This window comes from Cynara cardunculus, assembly GCF_001531365.2.
Source record: "Cynara cardunculus var. scolymus isolate 2C chromosome LG 12, CcrdV1, whole genome shotgun sequence".
Classification (NCBI taxonomy): domain Eukaryota; kingdom Viridiplantae; phylum Streptophyta; class Magnoliopsida; order Asterales; family Asteraceae; genus Cynara; species Cynara cardunculus.
Window position 1 is genome coordinate 340896 of NC_037539.1, and position 20934 is coordinate 361829.

At 34.9% G+C, this 20934-nt stretch overlaps 1 protein-coding gene and 1 long non-coding RNA gene across 4 annotated transcripts in view; one reads left to right on the forward strand and one right to left on the reverse strand.

Moving 5' to 3' along the window:
* The first annotated feature begins 5908 nt into the window (after positions 1–5908).
* On the forward strand, positions 5909–18531 carry LOC112522414 (calmodulin-binding transcription activator 4-like). 2 transcript variants are annotated; one of them, XM_025131512.1, is made up of 13 exons: positions 5909–6176; positions 7589–7714; positions 7822–7937; positions 8769–8857; positions 9017–9062; positions 9837–10266; positions 10675–10877; positions 11096–11180; positions 11641–11864; positions 12409–13079; positions 14859–15432; positions 16656–16943; positions 18251–18531. In XM_025131512.1, the coding sequence occupies exons 1-13, from the start codon at positions 6164–6166 to the stop codon at positions 18341–18343; spliced, it is 2958 nt and encodes a 985-aa protein (XP_024987280.1). In that variant the 5' UTR covers positions 5909–6163; the 3' UTR covers positions 18344–18531. The 2 variants fall into 2 exon arrangements, with proteins under 2 accessions (XP_024987280.1, XP_024987281.1); XM_025131513.1 differs by having other exon boundaries at positions 10092–10266.
* A 1218-nt stretch (positions 18532–19749) lies between these two features.
* Positions 19750–20934, reverse strand: part of LOC112522416 — a 7482-nt gene continuing 6297 nt past the window's right edge. Inside the window, exons 3-4 of one of the 2 annotated variants that reach the window (XR_003070183.1) lie at positions 20193–20389; positions 19750–20013 (exon numbers count right to left, since the gene is read on the reverse strand). This is a non-coding gene — a long non-coding RNA (uncharacterized LOC112522416). Of the gene's footprint in view, positions 20056–20192; positions 20390–20934 lie in introns of both variants that reach the window. The other variant, XR_003070182.1, reaches the window with a different exon arrangement.

Below are 20934 nucleotides of genomic sequence, written 5' to 3' on the forward strand. Positions count from 1 at the left end.
TGTGTGTGTGTGTGTGTGTGTGTGAGAGAGAGAGAGAGAGAGAATAAATGGTTAAATAACTTAAATTGTTTTTTTTGGAGATATAATTACAAGTCCCTAAAGTGAAAATCGTGAAATTTTATTATAATAACACGGATTAGAATGATTTTAAATTACGCACGCAATCTTTAAGGATTTAACCCACATTTCTATTGTCTATATTTTGTAACAATAGTATAAGAAAGAAAAGAGGGTTGCTATTCATTGGATCTTTCTATTACTTTGAGAGGAGAATTGTTGGTTTGATCGACGGACAACTACTTAAGTCGAAATGTGCCATTCACTCTAGTAGCTTAGACCACAGTTGAACGTGGCTCATTTGACGACTCAATACACGGATGTCACGAGTCCACTGGCATAGAATATGGAATCTTTTCCATGTAAGATGGTTGTACAAAGCTTGTTTGTTCATATAGGTAGTGTGATCCCTCTCACTTACATATACCTAGTTCTTACCCTTATCTCACCACTATACTCCGTATAGGATAGGTATGAATAGAATTCACCAAAAGAAAATAATCAAATTGTTAAAATGTATTTAATTTGAATACTTTGAAATCAAATCATTTTACTTCTTTTATAGGTATAAAATCTACTCCATCTCTTATTGCTCTACTCTATGTCTCTATTGAGTTTTTAATTAAATTCATAACCTCATGTCTTATTAAAAAAATGGTTTCCACTTATGGCAAATTACATGAAAAAGTAATTTCAAAACCTCTATTTTGATACTTAAGATGTAAAATTTTAAACATTTAAGTACCCGAGTAACCGATTGAAGACTAATTTTAGATTAATAAAATCCATGTCACAAACAACGTAATAATACTGAGTTAGATACCACATCACTCGTCACGTCAGCATGATAACCGGTTAATGCTTCAACCGGTTACCCGGATACTTAAATGTTTAAAACTTTACATCTTAGGTATCAAAATGGAAGTTTTGGAAGTACGTTACCCAAAATAGGAATCAAGTTAAAGTACGTTACTTTTTCATGCAATTTGCTCTTTTACTTATAAAAAAAGTCATAGATTTAATTAAGAATTTCATTTAAGATTTTATAACTAAAAAACCCAACACTTTAATAGTGTATGCATAATATTTTGTAAGTACTAGTAAGTTCAGTAGTTTTATCCATATATTTTTATAAGATAACATAGAACTTAATAAAAATGTAACATTGTGAACTAAGTTGCAATGTTTTTGTCTATTTTGAGCAATTCAATTTGGGCCTTTAGCCCATTTGAACAACCCCCTTATTCCATTATTAGTTATACTTATGAGTTATGACTTATGAATGTGTAGTTTGGATTTTGGACCATCTTTTTATTTTCACAGAACTCAACGCTCGCGAGTCCCGTTTTTCTTTTCTTTGAGTACATAATATTTATATGGTAAATGAGACAAATAAACTCACATATCCTTCTCATATTTTGGTAAGGCTTGAATATTTGACCTATTAGGAGACCAAATGTTGTGATTAATGCTTGCGAATCCTTTTGGAAGTTACAAACTTACAATAATCGGTTCATTTGATGAAGTAAATTCGAAGTCATAACAACAACTTCGGAACACAAATTTAAACATTTCTTATAGAACAAAAAATGATCAACAAAAATCGGGTTTTGATGGGTTTTGGATTTTAACGGGGTTCAATAAAAAGGGTTTGAAGATGAAAACTTTTTAAACTTAACAAATGGAGTTTTGTAATATCAATATTTGACTTGACCCGACTTGCTAACGCATCATAGAAATAAGATGTGATCTATTATTTTTGTTTGTCATCTGGTCTAAATTTTTTTGACCATTTGAATAGTTTTCGACTTTGGTTGAAGAAAATCATATTATGAAGTTGCAAAACAACCACACATAGATTCTTGTCACACTAATTTTTTGGCGAATTAGAACAATAACAAAGGTGTTATTTAATTTATATTAGAATCAAATCAAATCATACATTAAGAATATAAAATAAAAGTATTGATGTTAATGTGTGTGAGGAATTTAATAAATAGGGGTACATTTAGCCTACCCTAATTTTGAAGGGTGGGCTGACATGTTGTAGCATCCAATTTTTAATATGCCTAATTATTTGCTTAGTATATTTAATTATTGGGTTAAAAAGAACTTATGATTTAGTGGGAGTTTGAGTCTGAAGTTTTAAAATTATATTTCTTAAGAATATATTAAAGGATTTGGAAAATATCACGTCAAATAGATACGTAAAACGGATTTTTTTGGAAGATCTTTTCTGGAATATTTTTGTTGGATATTATAGATTATCTCTTTATGAACGTGTAGGCGAAAACCTCATAGAAAACGGAGATCCGAGCAAAAAGTTATGAATAATTTAAGTGTTGATGGTCAAAATGGGTACCTAGCCGGGCCAACCCGCCCCAACTCGAGTCTTAGCATTATAAATTGGATTTTTTGCCCATTTTTTCATGTCATCTAAGTCCAGAACTCACACACACACTAGAGGTGCGATTTTACACACATAGGCTTGATTCAACTCAAATCAAAGAGAATTACAAGATTTTTGAAGGATTTGATCATCAAGTAAAGTATAATCCATTCTTTGCACTTGTTCTTGGTTGACATTCTTGTTATATAGATTGCATGTTGAGATAGAGTTAGGGTTTCATATGAGTTTGATTTTAAGTGTATAAAATGAGTGCTTTTTAGTGTTTATGGCTTGAAATGATCATTAGATTCAATAGATTATCAAGATTTAAGCAAGTTCATCATATGAACTTTGACTTGATTAAGTCAATAATTTGAGAGATAATATAAATGATAAAATAAAGGTTGTATTTTGGTTGTTTATGTCAAGTATGTTATATTAAGTTGAGATTCAGAAGTTGGAATGGTTTAGAGTCAAAATGGTTTGAGAAAAATGTATGAAAATGAGAATTTCGACTTAAGAATGCATTGAAAGTGTGCAGACTTTGAAAATCTGTATAAAATCGTAGAGAAATCCAAATGAGGTGAGGCCAATTTCCTTAGTTAGATAAATGAGTCTAGTTTATTTCTTATTTCATGATCAAGGCATGAATCTGAGTTTAAAGTGGGAAAAATAGTTCTGCATGCAGCAGCTGTACATAGAAATTTAGGTAAAATGTTCAAATAGGATATGTGTATATCATGAGTTTCTTGTATTGGTTGCTTATGAGATTTTGTACATTTACTCCAGGGGGTAATTAGGACATGTTTTGATACTTTTGAAGCAATCTAAGTGTGGTAGATTGGACTTGCTTTGTGAGCTCATTCGGAGCTTTTCGGTATTGTACGGTTGCCCAGTGAGTTATATAGTTAATGGTTACATATTGATTTGAACATATATATTTTCATATGAATGTTTTTGGTCTTGAATGGAGTCACACGATCTTGATTTGTCTTTGATTCCGTCTCTTGAGTCGATTCCATATTACTATCTCGGTACATCGGTTTGCTTTCCGGATCCGGACTTGTTGTTTTGTTCCTTGAATTGTACGTCATAGTACCAGTACTACTTCGTGTGGCACGCCGGAAGTTTATGGCGAAGTCAAGATCCCGGGTTGGACGGGTGAGACTTTCTGCGGTTGTGAATACTCATTGCTCAGAAAGGAGGAAGAGCAATGAGTAGGGAACCTTGACACATACCCGGTAGAGGAAGGCGGGCAGTGCGAGGTTTCCCGTAATGTATGATTCAGACTCGGACTTTGGCATGAGCCCGGAAGGTGAAGGACGGGGGGATGCACTGTCATCGTTATGTATACCGATTCGATCTCTTGGTTCTTGATATTTATTGGTATTCTAAAGTTGCTGAATATATTTGGTTGTTGATCATGTCTCCTTGTTGTATTGAGCATCAATGGTATGGTATACTATGGTGATTTGAATATGGAATCCTATGATCATAGCATCCGGTACATAATTGTTCACTCGGTTTCTTGTAAGTCTCGGTTTGCATCTGGATGATGTCTTGAACTCTTTTATTGATAAGAGTTTATTATGTATGTTTATAAACATGTGCGATATTGATATGTAATACTTAATTATTTAACTCACTAAGCGTTGGCTTACCATTTAAGTGGCAACCTCTCTCAGGAAAGAAGACGGATAAAAAGAAAGAACTCGTTGTCTGACTCGAAGATTTATCGGGGAACTTGAAGATTTCGATATTGCTTTTGGGTAAATAGTAGCTTATTACCGTATCTCATAGTTATAGTATGTGTAGCTTATATATAGTCATGTCCCGTATTCTTTTGCTACTTAATTCGGGTTGTAAGTAAAAATCTGTTATATCTGGTTTGGAATTATGTTTCAGGTGGTTTTATCAATAAAATAGAACGGATATTTCGAAGTTTTTCTAGAAAATTAATATCCTGTATTTTGAGGTTAATTGGCCTCTAGTCCTTCAAGGCCTCTGGTCCTTCAAGGCCTCTGGTCCTTCAAGGCCTCTGGTCCTTCATGACCTTTGATCCTTCATGGCCTCTGGACCTTCTTCGCCTCATGACCAATTCATCGCATCTGGTCTTCTTCTAGACTTAGTCATTTCAGCAGCCTCTGGTCCATCGCCTGCCTCTGGACCAATTCATTGCCTCTGGTCTTCCTCCAGACTTAGTCGTTTCAGCAGCATTTTCAGATTTTCCATCCTTGGCCCCGATTGCTTTGACAAAACTTTTAGAATAATTAAGATCAATTTTGGTCCCAATAATCAATAAATTATATTTTATTGAAGATTTTATAAAATTGGTAATTTGGGGTTTGCTCAAGCGAGGTGTTACACATGCAACCCTTATGTATTGCAAAATGCACCACTACTTACTAATTTATTTATTACATACATCAACATTAAGACTTATTTTTCACATCTTCAATGTATGTTTGACCTGATTCTAACACTGTGAAGAGATGCTCTAATAAAATAAAAACTAAAATGCAAATTTGGTCCTTGTGCTTTGTCAAAAGTAATATTTTTTTTGTTCGTACAGTTTTAAAATTACAAGATGACCATCATGATTTGTAGAAACTTCTGGATTTAGTTATTTCCTTTACAAGTCATTAAAAAAAATCTGTTAAATGAGACACATTTTTGTCTTTTTATTGAATTTTCAAATGTTTTACCCAATCAAAAACCACAAAACCAAAATCATAAAATCGATTCCGATTACGTAAAAGACAAAATAAATCGATAAAAAACGAAAATGCCCCTCAGTTAACATAATTTTTTATCAGTTGTTAGAGGAAAGAACCAAATATAAACGTTTTTACAAACCATGATACCTTCTTGTAATTTCGAAACAACAAAGATAAAAAGTGTTATTCTCGAAAAACCAAGTGACCAAATTTTTAGTTTGTAGGATTTGGACATTGAAGGATTCATTGGTGTACTTGGTTTGTAGGATTTGAAATTGAATTGGATTTTATTATTTATAAATAATTTATAAAAAATATTATAAAAATAATTGAATTACATTTTTATTAATTGATTATCAAAAAACAAATATTTTAAACAATTTTTAAAACCTTATTACATACAATCCTACAAAATCTCGAACATTCTTTAAGAATTTTAAAATCTTATATTTAAAAAATTTCAATGAAATTTTAAGATTTTAAATCTGGATAATCCAACCTACCAAACATATGATTAAAATGATTTAAAATACAAATTTCTTGATAAAATAAAAAAATAAGGCACCACGAGAGTTTGACAAGTGCTCTCAGTGGTCAGTCTACCGCAAATGAGAAAAGTATTTTATATTTTGGGAAAGCTAAGTACACTCTGTGTACCAAGTACCAACTACGCTGCTTTCACACTCTTGTGTCCCAACTCCCACGTATCATAATCCCCTCGGACCAGTTACCACTTATTACTTTCAGTCGACAAACTAATAACGCATGTCTTAGCGTATTTGTTTGTAGTTTTCTGCCGATTTCAACCTCCGTCGTAGTCTCGATCTCTAGATTGATTACTTGATTCAAACTAGCGATCTTTTAGTTTATCCGGCGGTGTTAAATCTTCTTCCGCCGTACTACGCACTTGTTTACTGTTGACGAATTCATTCGGAGTTCGGTGTTTGCTGGATGAATCGGAGGACCTTACTCGTTTAATCACTTTTGTGTTGAATAACCAATGATGATGTCAGGTGCGATTCTGTTTTTTGACCTATTAGTTGATTTATTCATTTTTTTTGTTGATGTGTCGCTAATTGTGGAGGATTTTTTTGTATTTGTATGCTTCGTTTAGGTTTCATCAATGTGATTTATATGTTGAGTAGATTAAAATTGTGTGTTGTACGTAAATGCATAATGTGAGTTCTTGTACTTGGTTCATGGATGGCTTATATTTGTTCACATTGTCAATCACACACTAAGTAGAAAAACTAAGTTGTTACTCCGGTTTTGTATGAATGAATCAGCAATCTGCCAAACGATTATGAAGAATGTGACAATTTCCGCTGCAATTATCAGTTTATCACTCACAAGTAGAAAAAGTAAGTTGTTACTTCGATTTTGTATGAATGAGTCAGCAATCTGCCAAACGATTGTGAAGAATGTAAGAATTTCGGCTGCAATTATCACACACAAGTAGAAAAACTAAGTTGTTACTTTGATTTTGTATGAATGAATCAGCAATCTGCCAAACGATTGTGAAGAATGTAACAATTGCCGCTGCAATTATCACACAAAAGTAGAAAAACTAAGTTGTTGCCTCGATTTTGTATGAATGAATCAGCAATCTGCCAAACGATAATGAAGAGTTTAACAATTTCCGCTGCAATTAGCACCATGATTGGTTGATTTGCTTGGGCTTACTTACATTTTATTGAAATTTGAGACAACAAGTTGTTCATATTAAGTAACAACTAGTTCAGTGAGCAATGTTTATATATTTGGAAAAATATCAGCATTTGTGGTGTTGGTGTAGAATCATAAAAGCTCTCTTTGTGATGTTTAATTAGTAACAAAAAAGAGTGGATAAACACATGAGACTGAAAGTAACTAGTAAGAATTAAGAAGGATTAAGAGATAAGACAGAGATTCTCAGTCAGACTTCCCTTTTTAAACAAGTATTATTTTTTAGTACCTGGGAGGGGGGACAAGCAATGAATCATGCAAATTTGTAAGGAAGTGACCAATAGGTCGCCACAGGTTGTTAATCATGTCAGCTGTTGCTGTGTCTCATCTTTTATGTGTAGAATATGCAGTTGCTTCTCCTCCACATATTTCAAGCATAACCATGTATTTTGCAGTAGTTTCCTGGACGGGTAGAATATTGCAGATAACCTTGTAAAGTATGTGCGAGATATTTTTGCAATTTAATGTCTGTTTCATCTTTGTAAGACTTTAAGATACAATTTATTGTCATAAGGAAGTTGATCATTGTTTCATGTGCTCTTTAGACTTCATCACACAAACAATATGAACATAAACATGCTGTGGCCGTCATATTGCTATTAATGTTACTTATTTATTTCAGTCATAGCTTTTGGGAACTATGATATACTATATAAACTGACCACCAAGTTTAAAGCTGTTATTTCCCTTTAATTCTCAGGGTATAACATCAAGGATCTAATTCAAGAAGCACAATCCCGGTGGCTAAGGCCAGGAGAGGTGCTTTTTATACTGAAGAATTATCAGGAAAACCAGCTTAACCATGAGCCCCCTGAAAAGCCACCCAGTAACTTTTTTGCCTTTGTGTTGTGTTCATTTAATTGAAAAGATATGTCTTTGTAACAGTGCATTGGCTGATATTGATGTTGTCTTGTTGATTGGATTCTTCCACAGGCGGCTCTTTGTTTCTTTTTAACAAGAGGGTCCTTCGTTTTTTCCGTAAAGATGGTCATAGTTGGCGTAAGAAGAAGAATGGAAAAAATGTTGGGGAAGCACATGAACGTCTAAAGGTTTTTCCATTTTCCCTTTTGGTTTTTGCTTAGGGGTTGGATCAATTGAATTATTCTTGACGTAAGATGTTCAGATTAAAGGAATTCTTTTTAATAATCTTGGTGCAATCAGGTCCTTGTAAGCCTCTCAATATCCATGTTTACTTTGCCTGTGGCAGGCACCATAGGTGTCCTAACTCAGTATAAAACCTCTATGCTCACGAGGCTGGACCAATTTAGTCACGTTTTCATGTTCCAATTGAACACTTTCCGTTTTTGATTATTCTCAAAGGAGAAGATTATTCTCTTTACCATTTTGATAAAGTTTCGACTTGCTAGTTTATAACAGCTTCTCTGATAATTGTTTTTAAGAGCTTTGGTGTCATTCACTGTGTTGCATGGAATTCTATACATAAAAGTTTATACTCCCCTTAATGTTGAACTAACAGACCTATTTGATAACCAAACCAAACAAATCCAATATATCCCACTTAAAAGCACGGTTGGGGGCATGGGATCTACACCCGACCTGCCTTCTATCCCAAATGGTAGAGCGGCTGTTTCCGTGAAAAAGTGTAAGCGAAAATGTTTTAACAAAGACTTGTAAATAGTAAGCAACAAAAAACAATAAAAAGGTAAGTATAATGGAACATAGAAAAAGTAAGGAAAGCTGCACAACCCTTTGTCTATCAGACCGATTATTGACGTCATCCAGTTTTGAAAGAGAATAGAAATCGAATAATCACACGACATTATGCTTTCCTCTATTTCCCTATGTCAACATAATTATGTCTTCCTTCAATTTCCTATAGTTTTCCTTACTTTTACCGATGTTGCAACTCTTCTCTATAGGTCGGAAATGTTGAAGCTTTAAATTGTTACTATGCACACGGCGATCAGAATCCAAATTTCCAGAGGCGTAGTTATTGGATGTTGGATTTGTAAGTAGAATTCATCTCCTCTTCACATATGCTCTTTTCTATGCTTTAATTTACAGCTAGCAGATTAATAATATGACCAATTTGGCATTCAAAGTTCTATTTTATATTTATTCATACACAATTTCTGTAGACTTACATTTCTTGATTTTCTGGTGGCAGGGCAATGGAGCATATTGTACTTGTTCATTACAGAGATATAACCATAGTAAGTCTTATGGAGCTTATCAAAAATTGAAGTTCTGGCAAATGAGATTCGCCAGTTATGGATACCTATTCTTTTATATGCCATCAAGTAAAATATATGTATTTCTGTTGACTTGCATGTTGATACCCTTTTGTTCAGATTGATGTTTGTTTCTATGCCCAAAAAGAGACTAGAATGTACCTTGCACATGATAGCATGATAGTCTCGTGGACTTAATCAACCCCATACTAACTTGTGTAGGCTGAAACAACATGTTCCGATGTATGTAGTCAGTTGTCTTCACCACATGTATATATTCTCTTTTATCTTTCTTTAAAACGGTAAATAAATGTGTCAATATCTATCCAATAACCAAAATGTAATGACTTGTGTAGCCTGAAATAACATGTTCCAATGTATGTAGTTGGTTGTCTTCACCACATGTATATTTTCTTTTCAAACTTTTTTAAAACGGTGATAAACCAAAATATCTATCCAATAACCACAAGGTAATAACTGTTATTGAGTACAAAAAGTTTGGAGATATATCTCTAAGCATTTCCTCTTTGTGCATGTTCTCAGCCTGCGATGTTCTTTAAAGCCATTTGAGCTTGATGAAAATTTGACCAGGATTTTAAATATCATGTTTTCTAACCGCTTCATATCTATATTATTTCAAATAAAAATTTCTCTCCTGTCGGTTATTTGTTATGATTGATATTGAAATAAAAGGAAATGAAGGTTATATTTTGTATCGAGCTTCTATAAAATGGAAGTAGCATTCATATTTTGCAGGGTAAGTATAGTGCTGGTCCTGCTGGACCCACCTTGGGATCTTCTAATATCATTCAGGATTCCAACTCCTATGCCAATCAGCCTCTTTTGTCTGCTGATGCTAGTGCATTTGGTGGACCTTACAACAGCATTTCTGGTCCCAGTCCTGTAGAAATCAGTCCAGATGTTGTTACCAAGTCCAATGGGGCAAGCTGCTTGAATCTAACAGAACAAATTGAAGAAATTGATGGTTCGCCTGATTTCCAAATTTATCAGGCATTGAAAAGGATGGAAGACAAGTGGAGCTTGGACCACCCGAAGGATACTGGCTCATTCTTTAGCAAGAATGAACATCCAAATGAATTAGGATTCACAATTAATGAACAAAGTTATAGTGGATCTGAAGGATTGCAATATGGTTCAGATGATTATGTGTCTCTACAATATTCAGGTTTGTCTCCTTTCTATGTTTCTCATAATCATTAAAGCATATACTTATATCATGCATCTCATTTATGTGAACTGTATAGCTAATTATATAAAGCCGTGGTGTGAAAGGGCATGTACTAGGTTGGGTGAAGCTTTTTGTATAAATTTAATGTATGATGGAGCTTTCACATGTTAATCAATAATGTCATGCACGTTCTAAGCAATTAACTGAACCTATGATGTCATTTCAACTGAAAAGTTCAGTATAGTAAGAGGACTAATTTATCATAATGGAATCTTTCTGGAAGGTCGAACAATCAAGTATAGCATGAGGAACACATCTATTTACCACATATGGGTTTAATGTCCTACCCTAGTTTTACTATTTTCTTATTACATTCTCTTTTTTGCTGGATGTCAACCATGATAGGTCTAGATAAAGCTCAAGAGCAGCTAAGCACACCGAAAACTGGTGCAACTGACTATGGGAGACTACATCAATACCATCAGCTACCCAAAGAATTTACTATTCCAAGTCAACAAACTTTAATTTGGGAGGACATGCAAAAATACGATAAGAGTGCATCATGTGATGATTTACTAGAGAATTATCTATACCCATCAGATAAAAATGTAAGCTTATTTTGATTGTCTACTTTGAAAAATGGCCCCTGTTTTTCTGCTTCAAATGTATTAATTTTTGTGTAATATGATGCAACATGGTCTAATGATGGTTCATTTTTATCATGTTGCTGACTAAATAGTCCTTCTAATCCCTTGCTTGTTATTTTTATGGTAATTTAATTCCCCTTATTTGCGTATGATTCAATTTTATGTTGTACTTCAAACAGGAAGTGCTTTTGCCTCGACTAAGAAGTGATCCAGTAGAAGAGCAAGGGAAGTACCATTCTGGAGATACTGGTCATAGTAATGGCTGTAAGTCTATTGTTTCTTTTCTAATTGGAGGGATTTTAAAATGTTAAACCGACCTTACACAACTGTGGAGCTAGGGCTTTAGTCTGTAGATAAGCAGTTTTACCAGGGGCCGGCTTTTGACGCCCTCCAGAACCATGGGAGTACCTGATTTGGTATTTGTTTGTATGTACTACCCACAAAATTAAATGAGCTATGTTCCTACTTGGCTCAACTGGACTCGAATAAAACATGTTTATTTAAAAAATTGAAATTATTGGCCCCCAAGGAATTGAACTCGAAACCTATATTTGTATTTTGTACCCATGGAAAATACCCAACTTGGCTTAGTAAAACCCATTTAGAACTCTAGCATTACTATTTATATTTAAATCGAGCCTGGCTTGCCAAAACCCGACTCTGCCCGGATTGTTTACAGTGTACCTGAAATAATGAACCTCTAACAACTATATTGTATTTGCAGCATCCATATTGCTGTCTCAAGAACTTGAAGACTCAACATTTCCTTCATACACCCCTCCAAGAAATATGTACCAAAGTGATCCAGACTTATACTCAACGTTGTTTGACCAAGGACAGACTAGAACACTGCTTGCATCAGGTTCCACTTTAACCATTGCTCAAGAGCAGAAATTTACTATTCGTGTGATATCCCCAGAGTGGGGCTACACGACTGAGCCAACAAAGGTAAATTAATTGAAGTTATATAAGAATATCTTCTTGTGTTGTAATTGATCCTTTATGATGGCTGCAAATATTACTCAGATTATCCTTGTCATGTTTGCCCATAGTTATCGTTATAAACGAATTCTGTAATACGGCAATCAAAAATATAATATTTCAATGTCGGTTAAATTATAAGGTAATGGTTTCACATGGTAGACAAGAGCATATCTGTTTGACGTCATGGGATTCTTTATTTGGGGAGCCAGTTTGATATACTTCCTGAAATGCATTTGGATGTTATTACGGCTGAGGGCAGAAGCGTTGCTTGTTTTCATGATACATAATTACATATAACACAAATTCATAATGGATTTCAATAGTCTCTCTCCTCAACCCAACCCACTTGATACGCACTCCCTGATTTCCTTATAACTCCACCATACACGAAATTAGAGCTGTTGGGGGTAGAAAAAGGAGTGTAATGGATTAATGTTCAAAAAGAAATTGGAAAAGCAGTTTGGCGGTTATACAAGCTTTTTGAATATTCGCATATTTCTTGCTGCAGGTACTTATAGTTGGGTCTTTTACTTGTGATCCGTCAAATCGTGCATGGGTTTGTATGTTTGGTGACACTGAAGTTCCTGTTGAGATTATTCAGGAGGGAGTCATCTGTTGCCAGGCTCCACTTCATTCGCCTGGAAAAGTTACTATTTGTATTACATCTGGCAATCGAGAGGCTTGTAGTGAGGTCAGGGAGTTTGAGTATCGTGATAAGCAAAGCATGTATGTGCGTACTAACTTAACAGAGAATGAATCAAGTAGGAGCTCCAAGGAATTGTCATTACTTGTCAAATTTGTGCAGATGCTACTATCTGATCAAGTTGGGCAAAATGGAAAAAGTGTCGGAATTGATCTTCTGGAAAGTTCAATGGCTGGTGAAGAATCATGGGCTCAAGTCATTGAGGCTCTTTCAGATGGCCATCTAGCATCATCTAAAACTTCAGATTGGCTCCTGGAAGAACTTCTAAAAGACAAGTTGCAATGGTGGCTTTCCTCTAAATTGCAGGATAAGAATGCCCTTCCTGCCTTGTCCAAAAAAGAACAAGGGATAATACACATGGTTTCCGGATTGGGCTTTGTGTGGGCATTAACACCTATACTTAAATCTGGAGTTGGCATAAATTACCGTGATATTAAGGGTTGGACTGCTCTCCATTGGGCTGCACGTTTTGGAAGGTAAATCAAAGTTGTATGTTTATGGTCTACTTATCTTCTGTGATGCAATCAAATAATATTTAGATACTCTATAAGCAAGAACTCCCCAAATAGTATAATGAACATCTTGAATCAATTTATTTAGGGGCTGTTTACCAAGCGCTTACACCCTCACTTACCTTATCGGGTGACATTCTCGGCCATTAAAATGGATTGTTTGTAAATGCATTTTACCCGGTAAGCGCTTACCGGTGAGATACTTTTCCCTCAATTACCGGGTAAGATTCTTGGTCCTTTTAATGATCTTACCAGGTAAGATTTTCTGTACTTGTCATGTACACTCGATAAGGTAAGGGACACCCGGTAAGCGCTTACCAGGTAAGCGTTTGGTAAACAGCCTCTTAGATTACATTTCCAAATCAGGATGTCAATATGAGAATAGAACATCTAATTCACTGTGAAACCATATGAGCATTCCATCATATGCATTTTATATTTATGGTCTACTTATCTTCTGTCGCATCTAGATGCTTGAGTTGGATTAATTAGACAAAAGTGTGTCAATGATAGGTTGCATAATGATTTTTAGCGACTTTATTATTGTTTCTTTTTCGCATCCTTTCCCATAGCCATTGGGTCATAAAAACTCTTAACATGAATAGTTAACATATGATCATGCGGGTTCTCTCTGTTGCATGAACACTCATGTTTTTAACCCCCTGGATTTTCTAGTTATGTCAGCAGCTTTTTTTCATTTGGTACATTATGATGTTGATCCAATGATCAGTTTTAATGTTTTGGTACTCTTGTCGAGATTACTCTCTGCTACTTGGGGTTTATGTATTAAAGTCTACCGAGACTGCAGATAGAGTCTTAGGAGCTGTTTGGTATTGTCTGAATGGGCTTAACGGCCGATATGGCTTATTCGGTAAGCCATACAGGAGTGTTTGGTTGTGGGAGTTCAGAAGATGGCAATTGAATAGGATTGGGATTTTGTCATTGTATGAATCTTCGGATATGGTTTTGCAATCTATAAGAACTAGTATAGTTCTGTTTAAATGCAATCCAAAGCACTGTTGATATGATTCTGTCATTATATAAGGAGTAGTAGTTTTCGGGTAGGGATTAGTAAGCACTTAAGGAACTTGTTTGGTGGTCGTCATCAAGCCATAATGAACATTCATTAATGGGTACAACATGAGTTCAATGAAAGAAAGAAAAAGTAGGGTTAAAATCATTTATATCATTCAGACAGTTCATTGAGCACCACAAACAAACAACAATTTAGCTTGATTCACACAGGCAGCTTAATCCATACAGGGCGTAGAGGCTGTTTGGTTGGTTGGGAGACCCCGGAATGATGTATGAAAGAGACTCTTAAAGCTMTCCTATCAAAATGAAAAGCAGCAACCTGAACTTAAATTGAAGAAGCGAGCCTCTATCTAAATCATGTATGGATAAAGTTGTCTGTGTGGATTAATCTGTCTGTAGAGATGGAGGTTTTTGTTTGGGGTGTTTTTTCATAGATGAAAGGAGTGTGTGTTTTTATTGGAAGAGGTAGGTTTGGAAAAAACTTCGCTTTCTGCATAAAGCTCCTCCCCCGAATAGCTTACTGAATAAGTCACTTTCTATATCATTAAGCCACTACCAAACAGTCATGTATAGCTGACCGAATAAGCTGTGAGTCCCATTAAGCTCATTAAGATGCTAACAAACATTCCCTTAATGGAAAAACAACCAAACAACCCCTTGATGTTTGTTTGTGTATGTGAGTTGATTGCTGTTACTCTAATGTAACAGGGAAAAGATGGTAGCTGAACTCGTAGCTTCTGGTGCATATGCTGGAGCAGTTACAGATCCCAGTGAACAAGAGCCAACTGGAAAAACCCCAGCATCTTTAGCTGCCGGATACGGACACAAAGGGCTCGCAGGTTATCTCTCGGAGGTGGCACTAACTAGCCATCTTTCATCCCTCACGCTGAAAGAAAGTGAACTATCCAAATGTTCTGCTGATGTTGAAGCCGAAAGAACAGTAAATAGCATCTCGAACTCAAATCTCATTGTAAACGAGGATCATCTGTCTCTCAAGGACATGTTTGCCGCTGTGAGGAATGCAGCTCAAGCTGCTTCGCGTATACAAGCTGCTTTCCGTGCACATTCTTTCAAGAAGAGGAAACAGGAGGCTGCTGCATATGCTAGGGGAGATGGGTACGAAATCCTTCCAAGTGACATTGAAAGTCTTTCAGCAGCATCAAAATTGGCTTTCGGAAATGCACGCCATCATAGTGCTGCATTATCTATCCAGAAGAAATATCGAGGTTGGAAAAGTCGAAAGAATTTCCTTGACCTCCGCCAGAAAGTAGTGAAGATACAGGTTAGCTCCCCTCCCCCCTTCAAACACCCATACATACACTAAGCACCTGTGTCCTCGTAGAGGGGTTATTTAGGAGTATAACCTTATGACAAATTTCTTTTAAATGCATGACTATCAGAATAATGCATATTTCTAACACAAGAAAGTAACAAAATGTATCAGGAGGTCATGCATTTTAAAAACTATCATGGTTATTCTCCAAAATAACCCCCTGGTAGAGGGGCCATCACGACACGTTATTTACTCACACCGGTTACTTACGGCCCGTTTACCCAAACACTTATCTAGTAAGAGTCAACATTCTAATTTAATTTATTGGGTAAGATTGTAGTTCACCAAAACAGTATCGTTTGCAACCAACCAAACATCACTCTTACCGGGTAAGATCTTTCCCTTTGCCATGTTCATCCGGTAAGGTAAATGACCCGGTAAGCGTGTGTATCGGATAAGCCTTTGGTAAACAGCCCCTTAGGATAATAATTGTTTGACAGAAAATTTAAAATTGAATGGCCTTCTAACAAATTCTGCGTCTGTTTTACCAAGAGTCATTCTTCTGTTGAGAGGCATTTTCAAATCAGTCATCACGCATCTAAAAGAATATATCAAAATAACCCCAATCATGGCTTGTAATTTGGAGGTAGAAGGTGCCAAGGTGGTTATTCTAAAGATATTCACCAAACTAACCAACAATTTCGCAAATATGCTTAGAAATTTGTTGAATCACCTATTTTTTTAGTCAGATGGTGGGCCATAATATCAGTCGAAAAGCACCATTTTTTATTTTTTGCGAAGGCTTGCACATTTGCGAAATTACTGGCTACTTCTTGATAATGTTCAAAAACTGCTATTTCATGGAAAATCGTTTTTAGAAAAAATGGCTAGTTTGGTGAAAAACTCTTAATGTTATTGCAATCATACTTTCTGCTTTCTAATTCACTTACGTTGATCATCACATGCTTAGTTCAAATCCTTGATTTATATATCGGTAATAAAGGCAGGGAGAAACCCAGTTAAGGGCCTATGATGGCACGTGCCACCGGATAATCCCTCCGTTGTAAGGCAAAAAATATTAGGTTCATGAAAGGTAAAACCGTATTGTTTTAGAAAGTGCAACCATTTTATATAGTGCCATCATATGGAAAAATTCTTGGGTCTGTCCCTGAATAATTAAGGGATCTTATATTTCCTTCTTGTTCTTCTCATTTTTCTTCTATCATCGGCAGGCTCATGTAAGAGGTCATCAGGCAAGAAAAAACTATGAAGCTATCTGCTGGGCTGTTGGTATAGTTGAGAAAATCGTCTTGAGGTGGTACCGGAAAGGAGTTGGTTTACGAGGATTCCATCTGGATTCCATTGATGAAAATGGAGATGAAGACATTATCAAGGTATTTCGGAAGCAGAATGTGGATGTTGCTCTAAGTGAAGCCGTCTCCAGGGTGCTGTCTATGGTGAACTCTCCACCTGCCAGGCGGCAATACGGTCGCATGCTTCAAAAGTATCAACAAGCCAAGGTCAGTGACCTTCATTTCATTCATTCCAATTCATGTTTCTGAAAAAGGTTATTTTCTTAATTAACATCTCATATAGGCATGAATTCCACAATATTTGTTATTATAACCATTTGAGAGGAGAGGAAAGGAGAATGCACAAGAAGTTTTTGGATGTTCCAAAATAAATGCACCATTTATTCGTTTACAAATCTAACTTGTTTTTTCATTTATTATTTTATCATTGTCTTTCTTGTTTTCAAATTCTTATCTTCTTTTTCTCTAATTTTTTGCACACTATACACAAGCCAGAGGTTACATCTCACCTCCTCCAAACCCCACCTTCAATTGGGATATATTGGTCTTGTTAAGTTTGGTTATTCATTTACATATCTTTAAATCCAATATCCCCTATTTGACCCAACTTTTAGTATTGATTTGATTCACGCAATTCATCTATGTTTTTCTATATTGAATTGGCATCAACGGGTATTTCAGACATGTATGTGGTGATTGCTAAATATATTAGCAATTATGATAAAAGAATGGTACGTTTGATGTGTGTTAGTGTTACTGTCTTAGATATTCACCTAATTCTCAAATGTACATTATTTACGACGGCAAAGGGAGTAATATGATAGAACAGTGGTAACCATGTGGGGTTAGCTTAACTGGCCATAAAACGTGCGCTTTTGAAGGTCACCAGTTCGAGTCCTGGGGATTATCCTTGTTGTTCTCCAAGGCCCTTGGGATTAGTCGAGGTGCACGCAAGCTAGTCCGGACACTCGCAGTTAAGAAAAAATGATAGAACACTAGTGGAGATTTAAGAACCATGTGAATTATGTTCGAAAAGTATGCTCCTTTCTTTTAGAAAAAGAAACCAAAGTAAAAGCACATATCCAACAGTTACTTGTTTTTCAAGTGCAATATTTGAGACCTGAATCCTCATAATAAATATATGCATATTTGTTCTTTGATTACCATGGTGAATCATGTGACTAATACAGTATACGGGTTGGTTACCAAACGGTTACCGGGTAAGAGTCATGGCCCTCACTTACCTTACCGGGTTAGGTAAGATTGTTGGTGAACTCTAAGAGGGTAAGAGTCACCACCTTAAGAGGGTAAGAGTCACCACCTTCACTTAAAGGGTTAGAGTGTCGGTCCTTTCCATGCTCACTTGGTAAGGCAAGTGATCAGGTAAGCATTTAGTAAACGGCTCCATAGTGTCCTGCCTTTTGTGCTTTTCACTGTTGCTTCTCCAGAGAAATCCAAACGTGTTTACTTCACGTTCATGAAACCTGAATTTAAAACTTGGGGAACTTTTGCAGGCTGAACGAGGAGGAGGGTTGGAAAGTGAAGGAGCCTCAACGTCTCAAGATATGGAGACTGAAGACCTGTACGATGAATGGTTGATTAGTTGATAAATGGTAAAAGATAGTCAGGCCTGGTGGGTGAGTTTGTTGTGTGTATATAATTATATATAGTTAAACATGTGGTCCAAATGTGGACGTGAGATTGGATTTTAGTTGTAAACCTCTGTAAGTAAAACCAGCGATAAATGGGTTCCCTTCTCTCACCCAACTTTAGGCACAACAGAGAATCGTCCAACATTTTCTGCTTCTTTTTCTATTTCTCTTTACTTTGCTTTCTGAAATGGGAAGAAAGCATCTTGCAATGCTACATTTTCAGGGAGCTGTTGTTCTTAAATCCTAAAGTAAATAATAATCCTCAATTTTTAAAGATGTGCAGAAGTGAATAGAAAATTATTTAACAAAAACATTAAACATTTTGATTAAATCATTAACATTATCGATTCATAAGATTTTTTCTCCTATCCAACAACTTTATATATGTGATCCATGATATAATATTTTTATCAACTCCATTTTAAATCTAACTTTTTAGATGGACTTCATTTTTGTTTGTTTTGTGAATATTACATCATTTGTATTAGACAAATTCATGAAAGAAGTCCGTGGCATTGGCAGCACTTCTATCAAATTGGAGTATAAATAACATTCACAATGTTATTAATTATGATATTAACTTTATAAAAAAAAACCTATTTTTTCTAAAATCTTAATCATATTAATTAAAAGGGTTAAAAACAACTGATGGAAAATATATTAATTATTCGAACTAAACAACTGATGGAAAATATATTAATTATTCGAACTGTTCTTTACAATTTAAAATCATGTAATTTAACAAAAAAATGTGTAATCTTATAACTAAGGGGTTGTTTACTTACTGTTTAATGAGCTCAATGGTCTAGATAACTTATTCCTTTGTATTATTTTACGACTTAATCGTTAACCCATCAAGTCAAAATGGTCATATAGAACAAGGACCCTTCAGTTGTCACTATTTAACTCACCTCAAACAAATTAATACCATAAATGTCTAAAAAATAATCTAACTCTTCTTCTCTCTTTGCCTCCCTCAAACCCATGAGCCTCCCATTCTTCAAACATACAAATTTATCTAGACAAACAACTTAAGCCATACAAGACTTAAATTTCTCATTAAGTCATGTATGGGTTAAGTTTACTGTTCGAATAAATTTGTTTGTTAGTATAAAAATGTGTTAATTATTTCCTTTTTGTCTAGAAGCGACGATCTAAGCAATAGAAATAACCATTTTACCCCTCAATATGAATTAGAAAATGTTTAATAAATTGTTAGTTATTTTTTAGGATGAAAATGTAATATAATTTGTTCAAATTCTTATTTAGGTAATATATTTTTAAAACATTCATTTTAGTATTTGAGAGGTTTAACAATTAATCAGTCAAAATGCTCTGATATGAAGAGTGTACAACCCGATGTATATTTGATGATATGGATAACGAAATAGTTTTCAAATATTTTTTAATTAGATTTTTTATGATAGAAGGTAAAATGATAAACCCTAACCAATATTTGATATCTTATTCCAGCAGTCGCCATCAGTATCACCCTTGCCCATTCCCCTTACATTTCCATCCCCATGGACTCCGTTGAACTCCCCTAACCAGCGCCACCACCGTCTGCATACAACATTTTTTCATGGCGTATACTTCATCTTCAATGAACATCCATCCAAATCCATCTTGATTACACGTCGAGTAAGGAGTTGGGGACGACACAGAGGCTCAATTAATGATGGATGATATGCATAAAAAAACATTCGGTTTCTGAGTTTTTAGGTTTTCAAAGTAATCGACGCAGTAGCGATTAGTGACAGTATGCATACATGTGATGATAAATTGGATTGTTAATTGTTCTAACCTCACTAAACTTCACTTCTCTTCCACGAGACACCACCGAGATCGAGATAGACTGGAAACTTGAATAGCGACACCAATGAGACCAAGCCATACCCCGCCGACGATGGTGATCGGAGACGGAGGCCGGAGATGATGCCCGAGATGGATGGTTGTTGACTTGTTATCTACTTGTCTTCATCATCTCTACTTTGTGTAAATCTATATGAAAAAGTCTAAAAAAATCAATGGACAATTTTTTGGAATAAATAAATTTTTGGATATTTCAAAACATGTTAAATAATTTTTTGGACAATTTTTTGGAATAAATAAGTCTTTGGACAATTTAAAACATGTTAAATAACTTTTTGGACAATTTTTTGGAACAAATAAATCCTTGGACAATTTAAAGCATGTTAAATAACTCATTGGACAATTTTTGGAACAAATAAGGCCTTGGACAATCCAAAACACGTTAATTAACTCCTTGGACTTTTCTAAAATCTATTGGATACATTCTTATGACTTGTACAACTAGTTAAAGTGGTAAAATAGTGACAAAAGTAAAAAAAAAACCTCAATGAACATTCATATTTTAAACGATTAAGTCCCTAAATATTTTTTGAACCAAAAAGTATTTAAATCTACAAAATTAAACAAATATAACAAAAAAGTATTTACATTTACAAAAAAAATAATTAAATTAAAAAAAAATTTAACAAAATTTATTTTAATTAAAATAAAAATATATTTCTATCAGTAATTTT

What these genes read in the sequence shown, in the direction of transcription:
- LOC112522414 (XM_025131512.1), top strand. An exon ending in TGTGTCTCTACAATATTCAG is followed by an intron (nt 10,267 to 10,674) that starts GTTTGTCTCCTT and finishes CAACCATGATAG; the next exon opens with GTCTAGATAAAGCTCAAGAG. An exon ending in TACTGGTCATAGTAATGGCT is followed by an intron (nt 11,181 to 11,640) that starts GTAAGTCTATTG and finishes TTGTATTTGCAG; the next exon opens with CATCCATATTGCTGTCTCAA.